Below are 12,211 nucleotides of genomic sequence, written 5' to 3'. Positions count from 1 at the left end.
CAGGGTCGAATGGCCTTACCTATTTAAGGTGCTTGAAATGTTTAACTTCAGCCGGAAATTTACATCCTGGATCAAATTGCTATATCATTCTCCTATGGCCTCAGTTCGTACTAACACTTTAAATTCACCATTTTTTCCTCTTTTTCAAGGTACCAGACAAAGTTGTCCTCTTAGTCATTTATTATTTGATATAGCATTAGAGCCTCTTGCAATTGCTATTCGAGAATCTCCTAACATTATTGGTATAACTCGTGGTTTAAAGTCTCTTAAAGTATCACTTTATGCTGATGACTTACTTTTATATATTTCTTGTCATCAAAAATCTATTCCTGCAGCTTTAGATTTATTAGCACAATTTAGTCTCTTTTCAGGTTATAAGTTAAATCTCAATAAGAGTGAACTTTTTCCAATTAATAAGCAAGTTCCCCTATATCAGAACCTGCCGTTTAAATTGGTTAATAATCATTTTTCATATCTTGGGATTAAAATTACCTGTAAACATAAGGATTTATTTAAGACTATTTTCCTACCCGTAATTGACCACACTACACAACTTTCATTTAAATAGTCTCCACTTTATCTAATTTTGATTGGTCGTATTAACGCTGTTAAGATGTTTATTCTACCAAAATTTTTATATATACTTCAGGCATTACCGATTTTTGTTCCAAAATCCATTTTTGACAAAGTTGACTCTAAAATTTCTTCATTTATTTGGCAAAATAAAAACCCAAGACTGGGTAGAATACATCTACAGAAAACTAAGAGAGATGGAGGTTTGGCATTACCTAATTTTAGATTTTATTATTGGGCAATTAATATTCGACACATGAAATTTTGGTACCTGACCAAGATACACTATCCATTCCTAAATGGGTAGCATTGGAATTACAATCTGCTCAAGATTATGCACTTGGCTCCATTTTAGGTTCTTCTCTTCCTTTCGATTTGAAACGCCATAAACAGCTTTGTAACCCGATAGTTAAATATACCTTACGCATTTGGTTTCAATTCCAAAAATTTTTCAATCTTAATCAATTTGGGCTAGCGATTCCTATTTTAGGCATTGTATTCTTTCCCCCTTCCTCTATGGACCGTGCCTTTCAAATTTGGAAGACCAATGGTATATCACGGTTTCTGGATTTATTTTCAGATGGCTCCCTTATGTCTTTTGAACAATTATCTAACAAATATAACTTACCAAGAATACATTTTTTTAGATATCTCCAAGTTAGAAATTTCCTAAGTACCATACTTTCTTCCTTTCCAGCGTTATATTTTTTACATATATTTTAGATACTATAATTAACCTTAACCCATGTCAGAAAGTTGTAATGGCTATTATTTATAATACTATCATGAAACTTAGGATAGCTCCATTCGATAAGGTTGGGTCCGATTGGGAAAAGGAATTGGGCTTTACTATTTTGGCGGATGACTGGGCGCATATTTTACAACTAGTCAATACTTCCCCTATCTGTTCCAAACATTCCCTAATTCAATTTAAAGTTGTTCATAGAGCACATATGTCTAAAGATAAATTAGCACATTTTTATTCTCATATTAACCCTCTTTGTGATAGATGTCATGGGGAGATAGCTTCCTTAACTCATATGTTTTGGTCCTGTCCTACTCTGGAAACTTTTTGGAGAGACATTTTTAATATTATCTCAAAGGTATTGAATATAGATATTTCTCCCCATCCTATTACTGCCATCTTTGGATTACCTAAAATTTCCAGTAATCTTTCCCCTTCAGCCCGTAGAATGATTGCATTCCTTACTTTAATGGCGAAAAATGTATTTTACAACATTGGGAGGAGATTAATGCCCCAACTACGTTTTTTTGGTTTTCTCAAACGATACTATGTTTAAATTTTTCATTTAATGTAACTTTTTTTTCTCTTTGACCATATTTACATTCCCTTCTTGGTTTTTAACTGTTATTAATGGAGGTTGGGTTTGAGGACGTGATTGTTTAAGTTGTTTAAGTCTATTTGGTACCTAGTTAGCCCATTGCTTTGCTTTGCTTTTTAGGTTAGTTACACGGTGGGGTTTTTTTTTGGGGTCTTTTTTGGGTTTTTTCTTCTCTTTATTGATATATATGGAAAATTAGTATACTACTATATTACCTCATTATTTTATAACTAAGCTGCACTGTTTGTACTTTTTTTATGTATTAATATCTCTTGTAAATTTATATCACAACAGTGTATTAATTTCTGTATGTTTTACCTTTTGTGTACTAATTCAAAAAAAAGATTTAAAAAGACATACTTGCCCCTCATGTAGTCTTTAAACTTCCCCCCTCTCACCTTAAAAGCATGTCATCTGGAGTTTGACATTTCAGCCCTGGGGGAAAGGTTATGACTGCCTACCCTGTCCATTCCCTTCACAATTTTAAAAACATCTATTAGTTCTTCCTTCAACCTCAGATACTCTAGGGAGACCAGCACAAGTTTGTCCAACCTTTCCTTATAGTTCATGCCCTTTAAATTCAAGCAGCCTGTAAGCCTCTTGGACCCTCTCCAGTCTTCACGTCCTTCCTGTAATGGGGTGACCAGAACTGATTAAAGTTTTATATAACAGCAGCATGACTTCCTTAGTTTCATATAGCTGCAGCATAACTCTTTGCCTAATATCTGAATCATTCCGCTTTTTGTCAATTCTAATATGGTACTTTTTTTTAAATCAATATTAGGTCACAAACCAAATGGTTACAGCCTGTAAGGAGTATATAACTGAGGGTGGTACAGTTCACATATGGGACCAGGATTCACAGATCATTATTAAAAGAATGGAGGTGAATCTTTCTATATTCTTAGCTTTACTTTGGGATTTTATTGCTTGGAAATTCGATTGCACAATAATGGTTTCTCAGTTTTGCATGGTCCAACTTTTGAATTGAATGGACGCTTCTGGTTGCAATATATACTTAGTTAAGTTAACATCATGTCAAATCAGTGTTTCTTTTTGCCTGTCCTGTCCTTGAGGTGCTCAGCATTATTCCTGAGAGAGGATATTGTGAGTTGTGGCAGTCTCCTGTATACCATCCAACTTATTGTAAAGGGACTGCCAATGAATGAACCACATGACGATGAAAATTAAATAACTGTGGTGAGTAGGTGGAGCAGTGAGATTTAAAAAAAAACAGTTACAGATGAGAACATGACAATTTCACTCTAACAGACTTAGCAACAAATAAAAGGAGGCAGGCTCCAACAGAGCAACCATTTGAGAAGGACTGCTTTTGAGGTGAAGTACTCCTAGTAGGGTACAGTGTGGACTTCCATGCACACTGGACTTTGGTATGGATGGCGAATAACAATAAGTGCATTAGAAAGTGTATCCTCTTTTGTAATTTACTGGTTTACTAAAGAGACAACAATGCCGGTCATTGGAGTTATATGCTCCTTCTATCAAATGTGGGAGATCAGGGAGGACTCTAGTGTCCCTGTCACTGTCAACAACACTTATGTCCAGCTGCAGCTTTTCTCAGACCATATTGATTGGTTGAGCGACTGTTAGAGTCCATATAGGAGGAAGAATATGTTTAAGACAGGAGTTTTAGGAATGTTCATTCTGATAGCCAGGCGCAGACAGGTGATACAGGAATCTCTTGTCTACTCTCAAGCAGTTAGACTTTTTTGGATACTGTTGAGCGAGGGGTGGTGGATAGGCTCTCAGGAAAACATAACAGCAGACAGATCGTACCATTACTGGCTTTGAGAATTTAGTCAGGGGCACAGACAGACATTTCTTTGGCGACAAGTGAGACTCCAGCATAATGTGTTGTCACACTGGTGCAAAATTCAAGGATGTCTCGGAGTGGGTACAGGACATTCTGAAGAGGAGGTTGAGCAGCTGTAAGTCCTGGTCTAGACTGGTGCTAATAATATAGGCAGAAAGAAAGATGAGGTCCTGCAATGAGAATTTAGGGAATTTGGTAGTAAGTTATAAAGCAGGACCTGCAAGGTGGTAATTTCAGGATTACTCTTTGTTCCATGAGTTAACAATGCACAAATTAGTAAGATAGTACAGTTAACTGCGTGGTTAAGGAGCTGGTGAAGGAGGAAGGGCTTTAGATACATAGTTCATTGGACTCTCTTACAAAACAGTTGGGATCTGTATGAGCAGTTTGGTTGCACCTAAATCAATGGCTTTCCAAGGAGATTTGCTTCTGCTACTTGGGATGATTTAAACTAGTGTACCAGGAGGGTGGGAACCAGAGCAGCAGGCCAGCAGGTGGAAAGATGGAGAGGAAGGAAGGGGCTAGGAGAAGTACGCCTGATAGGAAAAGCATACAGAAACAAGGTAAATGAACACAGTGGGAATGATTAGCTGAAGTGTACTTATTTCGATCCAGGGATTTATGGGTAGGGCAGATAAACTTAGTGCTTGGATCAATGCATGGGATAATGATTTTGTGGCCTTTATGGAGACTTGGTTGGGAGAGGGACAGGACTTTGCATTCAACATTCACAGTTTCGATGTTTTAGATATGATAGAGTAGTAAAAGAAGCAGAGGATCAGGCAGAATGTCATAACTACGCTCAAAAAAGACACATTGGAGAGCTCATTCAATGAGGCAATATGGCTATGGCTTAATAAGAAAAGTGCAATCATTCTAATGCTTTATACAGTAGTCCTCCATGTAGTCATTGGGAAATAAAGGGACAGCAATGTACACAGATTATGGAGCAATGTTCATTTTGTGAACTGCAGTTCCTGAGGAGACATTGGATTGTGCAGAGGGAGGGCGAGTTTAAAAGAAGTGAGCAGGGGCAGCTTGCCCATCTTCCGTGTCATATTTCTCGAGAAGACATTGTATTGTGTAGAGGGAGAAAGAGTTTTAAAGAAGTGTGTGAAGATGCCAGGCAAGATAGTGGATAGTGGAATGCTCCTCTTGCAGGAATGCAAGGATGCAGGGAGACCTCTAGTGTCCCTGGTGACTACACCTGCAAAAAGTGCAACCAGCTGCTGCTTCTATCAAACCGTGTTAAGGAATTGTAGCTGGAACTGGATGAACTTCAGATGGCTGAGGAGTTAATAAGCAGGACATATAGGGAGGTAGTTACACCTAAAGTGCAAGACACAGGTAACTGGGTGTCCGTCTGGAGGTAACAAGGGGATAGGCAGCCAGTGCCGAGTACCCCTGTGGCTGTTACACTCAACAATGGGTATACTGCTTTAGATACTGTTGCAGGGGATGACCTAGCAGAGGAAAGCCACAGTGGTCAGGTCTCTAGCAGAGTCTGGCTCTGTGGCTAAGAAGGGAAGGGGGACGAAGAGGAAAGCTGTAGTGATGGGGATTCATTGGTTAGGGGAACAGAAAGGAGGTTCTGTGGACGAGAACGAGATTCCTGGATGTTATGTTGCCTCCTGGGTGCCAGGGTCAGGGACATCAAGGATTGAGTCTGCAGCATTCTCAAATGGGAGGATGAGCAGCCAGATGCCGTGGTCTGCATCAGTACTAATGACATGGTTAGGAGAGATGATGAGGTCTTCCAAAACGAGTTCAGGGAGTTCGGTGCTAAGTTAAAACACAAGATCTCTTCCAGGGGAGGTTTGACCTGTACAGAAGGGGCGGTTTGCACATGAACTGGAGGGGGAGTAATATCCTCATGGGTAGATTTTCTAGTTCTGCATAGGGATTGGGGGGGGGCGTGGAAACGGTGTTAAACTAGAGTTGCTGGGAACCACAGCACCAGAACAGATAGTGGAGTAGTTGTGGAGAAAGATGTTGCTAAGCTGACATACAAAGTCAGGAATCAAAAGGTTGAGCATGGTGCAGCTAATGTTCTGAGCTGCGTATATTTCAATGCAAGGAGTATTGTAGGAAAGGCAAATGAGCTTAGGGCATGGTTCAGCATGTGGAATTATGAAATTGTAACCATATTGAAACAGTTGCAGGAGGGGCATGACTTTGTTTTAGATGTGATAGAGTGGGAGGAATTAAAGGGGAAGGGGTGACATTACTAGTAGGGAAATGTCATGGCAATGCTCAGATAGGACAGAATGGAGAGCTCATCTAGTGGGGCTTTTTAGACCATAAGACCATAAGGTATAGGATTAGAATTAGGCCATTTGGCCCATTGAGTCTGCTCTGCCATTTCATCATGGCTGATCCAATTTTCCATTCAGCCCCAATCTCTCCTCTCAGCCTTCTCCACATATCCCTTAATGCCCTGACCAATCAAGACTATATCATCCTCTGCCTTAAAGATACTTAAAGACCTAGCCCTTACAGTTGCCTGTGGCAAAGAATTCCACTGATTCACCACTGCCTGGCAAAGAAATTCCTTCTCATCTCTGTTTTAAAATGACGCTCCTCTATTCTGAGGCTGTGTCCTCTGATCTTAGGCTCTCCCATCACAGGAAACATCATCTCCCCATCAACTCTATCAGTCGATAGGTTTCAATGAGGTTACCCCTCATTCTTCTGAATTCTAGTGAATACAGGCCCAGAGCCATCAAACACTCTTCATATGACAAGCCATTGAATCCTGGAATCATTTTCATGTACCTCCTTTGAATCCTCTTCAGTTTCAGCACATCTTTTCTAAGATAAGGGGCCCAAAACTGCTCACAATACTGCAAGTGAGGCTTCACTAATGCTTTATAAAGTCTCAACATTACATCCTTGCTTTTATATTCTAGTCCTCTTGAAATGAATGCTAACATTGCATTTGCCTTCCTCACCACAGGCTCAATCTGCAAATTAACCTTTAGGGAATCCTGCACAAGGACTTTGGGTAGATCAGAGGAAAAAGATAGATAGATACTTTATTAATCCCAAGGGAAATTACAGTGCCACAAGTGCACAGATATACAAATAATAGAAGAAAAATAAGAAAGAATAAAAATAAGTTACCTTAAAAATAAAATGTACAAGATTGTACAAATGTACAAGTAGTGAGGTAATGGAACTGTACAGATTGAAAAGGAGGAGGTGCTTGCTATCTTGAGGCAAATTAAAGTGGATAAATCTCCAGGACCTGACAGGGTATTCCCTCGGACCTTGAAGGAGACTAGTGTTGAAATTGCAGGGGCCCTGGCAGATATATTTAAAATGTCGGTGTCTATGGGTGAGGTGCCAGAGAATTGGAGAATGGCTCATGTTGTTCCGTTGTTTAAAAAAGAATCGAAAAGTAATCGGGGAAATTATAGGCCGGTAAATTTGATGTCGGTAGTGGGTAAGTTATTGGAGGGAGTACTAAGAGACAGAATCTACAAGCATTTGGATAGACAGGGACTTATTAGGGAGAGTCAACATGGCTTTGTGCGTGGTAGGTCATGTTTGACCAATCTATTGGAGTTTTTCGAGGAGGTTACCAGGAAAGTGGATGAAGGGAAGGCAGTCGACATTGTCTACATGGACTTCAGTAAGGCCTTTGACAAGGTCCTGCATGGGAGGTTAGTTGGAAAATTCAGTCACCAGGTATACATGGAGAGGTGGTAAATTGGATTAGACATTGGCTCAATAGGGGATTGCTTCTCAGAGTGGAGGCCTGTAACTAGTGGTGTGCCACAGGGCTCAGTGCTGGGTCCATCGTTATTTGCCATCTATATCAATGATCTGGATGATAATGTGGTAAATTGGATCAGCAAATTTGCTGATGATACAGAGATTGGAGGTGTAGTGGACAGTGAGGAAGGTTTTCAAAGCTTGCAGAGGGATTTAGACCAGCTGGAAAAATGGGCTGAAAAATGGCAGATGAAGTTTAATACAGACAAGTGTGAGGTATTGCACTTTGGAAGGACAAACCAAGGTAGAACATACAGGGTTAATGGTAAGGCACTGAGGAGTGCAGTAGAACAGAGGGATCTGGGAGTACAGATACAGAATTCTCTAAAAGTGGCATCACAGGTAGATAGGGTCGTAAAGAGAGCTTTTGGTACATTGGCCTTTATTAATCAAAGTATTGAGTATAAGAGCTGGAATGTTATGATGAGGTTGTATAAGGAATTGGTGAGGCCGAATCTGGAGTATTGTGTTCAGTTTTGGTCACCAAATTACAGGAAGGATATAAATAAGGTTGAAAGAGTGCAGAGAAGGTTTACAAGGTTGTTGCCGGGACTTGAGAAACTCAGTTACAGAGAAAGGTTGAATAGGTTAGGACTTTATTCCCTGGAGCGTAGAAGAATGAGGGGAGATTTGATAGAGGTATATAAAATTATGATGGGTATAGATAGAATGAATGCAAGCAGGCATTTTCCACTGAGGCAAGGGGAGAAAAAAACCAGAGGACATGGGTTAAGGGTGAGGGGGGGGAAGTTTAAAGGGAACATTAAGGGGGGCTTCTTCACACAGAGAGTGGTGGGAGTGTGGAATAAGCTGCCAGACGAGGTGGTAAATGCGGGTTCTTTTTTAACATTTAAGAATAAATTGGACAGATACATGGATGGGAGGTGTATGGAGGGATATGGTCCGTGTGCAGGTCAGTGGGACTAGGCAGAAAATGGTTCGGCACAGCCAAGAAAGGCCAAAAGGCCTGTTTCTGTGCTGTAGTTTTTCTGTGGTTTCTATTTACAAGTCAAAGATTACAAGATCACTTCCCCGGCTGTAGGTTGATTCATTATAGAGTCTGATGGCTGAGGGTTAGAATGTTCTCATATAGTGCTCTTTGGAGCAGCGCAGTTGTCTTAGTCTATTACTGAAAGTGCTCCTCTGTTCAGTCAAGGTGGCAAGCAGAGGGTGAGAAACATTGTCCAAAATTGTCCAGTTTGACTCCTATTACAGAGCTAGCCTTTCTAATCAGTTTATTGAGCCTGTTGGCATCACCCATGTAGATGCCATTGCCCCAGCATACCACCACATGGAAATTTGTACTGGTGACAACAGACTGATGAAACATGTGAAGGAGAGGCCTGCATACTCCAAAGGACTTCAGTCTCCTCAGGAAATAGAGGCGACTCTGGCCCTTCTTGTACGCAGCCTCTGTTTTGTTGTTCCACTCATGTATGTGGTCCAGGTAGACCCTCAGGTACTTGTAGGACCTCACCATATCCACGACCTCACCATCAATAGTAACAGGAGCAGTGCAGGAAGGTATGACCACATTAACGGGATTATATTATAGAGCACCCTACAGTCTACAGAATTCAGAGGAGAAAATTTGCAGAGAGATCACAGACTATTGTAAGAAATATAAATGTATGATAGTAGGTGATTTTTCACTTTCCATATATTGTGTGAAACTCGTATACTGTAAAAGCACTGGATGGGAACGAGCTCATCAAGTATGTTCAGAAACGTTTCCTTAATCAGTACATAGAAGTCCCTACCGGAGAGAGTTGTGATAGTAGACCTCCTATCAGGGAATAAGATAGGGCAGCTGACAGAAGCTTGTGTAGGAGAACACTTTACATCTTATGATCTTAATGATATTAGTTTCAAGGCAATTATGGAAAAGGTTAGGTCTGGTCCTTGGGTTGAGATTCTAAATTGGAGAAAGACCAATTTTGATGGTATCAGAAAGGTTGTTTACTGGAGAAGGTGTACTTGGTAAGTGGGAGGCTCTCAAAAGTGAAATTTTGAGATTACAGAGTCTATATGCAAGGATAACAGGTTTAGGGAACCATGGTTTTGAGGCCCTAGTTAAGCAAAAGAAGGAGGTGCATAGCAGGTATAGGCAGGTAGGAACATATAAAGTACTTGAGGAGTGTAAGAAATGCAAAAGAACACTTAAGAAGGAGATCAGTGAAGGCTAATAGAAGGCATGGGGTTGCTCCAGCATACAAGGTGAAGGAGAACCCCAAGAGCTTCTATATTAAGAGCAAAATTGAGTGAACTCGGCCTTTTCTCCTTGGAGCGACAGAGGATGAGAGGTGACCTGATAGATGTGTATAAGATGATGAGAGGTATTGATCGTGTGGATAGTCAGAGCCTTTTTCCCAGGGCTGAAATGGTTGCCACAAGAGGACACAGGTTTAAGGTGCTGGGGAGCAGGTACAGAGGAGATGTCAGGGGTAAGTTTTTTATGCAGAGAGTGGTGGGTACGTGGAATGGGCTGCCGGCAATGGTGGTGGAGGCAGATACGATAGGGTCTTTTAAGAGATTTTTGGATAGGCACATGGAGCTTAGAAAAATAAAGGGCTATGAGTAAGCCTAGTAATTTCTAAGGTAGGGACATGTTCGGCACAGCTTTGTGGGCCGAAGGGCCTGTATTGTGCTGTAGGTTTTCTTTGTTTCTGTGTTTAAAAGGATAGCAAGGGACAAAATTGATCCTCTAGAAGATCAGAGTGGTAATTTATGCGTAGAGATGAAAGAGATGGAGAAGATCTTAAATGGATTTTTGCACTTGAGAGACAAACAGAGCAGCTATAGAAATGAGGCAAAGCAGCAGCGAGATCATAGACCCTTTACAGATTAGAGATGAGTAGGTGTTTGCTGTTTTATGGCATATTAGGCTGGATAAATCCCCAGGGCCTGATTAGGTTTTCCCTTGGACCCTGTGGGAGGCTAGTGTACATATTGCAGAGGCCCTATCAGAAATATTTAAAACATCCTTAGCCACGGATGAGGTGCTGAAGTATTGGAGAATAGCTAATGTTCCGTTGTTTAAAAGGTACTTTTAGGAACCAGATGGTGGGTAGGGAAACATGTCTGTGAAATGCATGGCTGAGGCCAGGAGGGGGAAATGGATGCATATGGGTAAAGGGGAGCTGGAAGAGGTTGGGAAATGAGCCAAAAGTGAGAGAACTGAAGGATCAGAAGAGGGGAGAGGTATTGGAGAGTGGGAAAGAAAAGGAAAAGGGGATAATTACCTAATGTTGGAAAACTCAATATTCATACCAATAGGTTGTAGTCTACTGATAAAACATGAGGTATTGCTCCTCCAGTTTGCATTGCGTAACATCCTGGCAGTACAGAAGGCCAAGTTGGCAGCTTGGTGTGAGATTGCGAAAGGGAGTTGAAATGATCTGCAACTGGGAGCCCATGACTACAAGTAGAAAGTGAGGAGTCAAAAGTTGTTTATCCAGCCTCCAAGAGGACCACATCCTTGTTTGAAGGCTAGTGTGCCTCAATGACCTGGAGAGCTATCTTGGATGGTGTCAGGACTTTATGCTTTGGCTCTTCATAGGGTCACCCATGTCAAACAGATCAAAGGGTAGAGGCCGTACTAAAAGTGTTCTACTGGTCCTCTACGTTCGGGGCTTCAGCTCAGGGCTAACAACCCTGACTGGTAAAACAAAATAGTTATAGAGACAGCAATGAACATCAGAGTTGCCAAGGACAGACAGATGGACGGCCTTCACTGCATTCCTAAATGCCAGCAAGCGTAATGGGCAGTCAGTAAGTAAGTATGTAAGTAATTCATCTAGGGGGATGAGAATGTTGGTGGAGGGGAATCGTCTGGAACTTTTGTAGAAAGAAATTGGAAAGCTTTTAAACCATCCTAATGGGTGACGGAGGTATACAAAGACTGGATATCCATAGTGAAGGTGAGGTGGTGTGGACTGGGGAATTGAATGTTGTCCAAATGATGGAGGTCCTTTCTGTAGGTGGGTTGTTCTTCTGGAATACATTAACTTTCCCAATATTGACTGGGACTTCCTTTAGAGGTTTAGACAGAGTAGAATTTGTTAGATGCAACTGACAAGGTTTCTTGGAACATATGTAGGTAGTCCAACAATGGATATAACTCCTTATGTTTTAAAATAGTTTTGAATAAGAATAAGGCTCGGTGAGGAGTGAAGGTGGAAAGTGCTCAAATGGGGGGGAAGGCAAATGGAAAATGTCGTTAGACAATAGCTAAAGTGAGTAGATTGGAAGCAGCAGTTACTGGACAAGTCCATATCTTGCATGTGGAAATTGTTTACAGGCCAGCTGATCAGAATTCAGAATGAGCAAGTTCTAGTAAAGAGGAAAGAAAAAGATGGCAAGGTTTGGTAACCATGGATGACAAAAGATTTTGAAAATACTGTCCAGAAGAGAAAGTAATCATAATTTAATAATTAGGAAGATGAAATCAGCAGGGCCCTTGACAAATCTAAAGAAAGCAGGAAAGAACTCAAGCGGGGTTCAGTATTCAGTGTGCCAAAAGGGGCCGTGAAATTTACTTGGCAAGAAAATCCAAAGACACTGAAAACAAGACTATGGCTTGGGAGAGTACTTAAAGATAAAGAAGGGAATCTTTGTCTGGAGCCTGAGGATGTGGCATGATACTAGATAAGTACTTTGCATTGGAATTCAGCAAGAAGAGAGG

General features: G+C 40.9%; 1 protein-coding gene across 1 annotated transcript in view; it reads left to right on the top strand.

Annotated features, from left to right (window-relative positions):
- LOC140210901 (dynein axonemal heavy chain 8-like) overlaps nucleotides 1-12,211 on the top strand; it is a 1,093,299-nt gene that overhangs the window by 120,518 nt on the left and 960,570 nt on the right. The window contains exon 10 of the mRNA XM_072280167.1: nucleotides 2,701-2,802. Coding sequence (XP_072136268.1) covers nucleotides 2,701-2,802 — 102 coding nt within the window. The remainder of the gene's footprint in view (nucleotides 1-2,700; nucleotides 2,803-12,211) is intronic.

Source organism: Mobula birostris, chromosome 2 (genome assembly GCF_030028105.1).
Source record: "Mobula birostris isolate sMobBir1 chromosome 2, sMobBir1.hap1, whole genome shotgun sequence".
In the NCBI taxonomy this organism is placed as follows: domain Eukaryota; kingdom Metazoa; phylum Chordata; class Chondrichthyes; order Myliobatiformes; family Myliobatidae; genus Mobula; species Mobula birostris.
The sequence above is the reverse complement of the archived record's forward strand: the minus strand, read 5'-3'. Positions and strand labels throughout refer to the sequence as shown.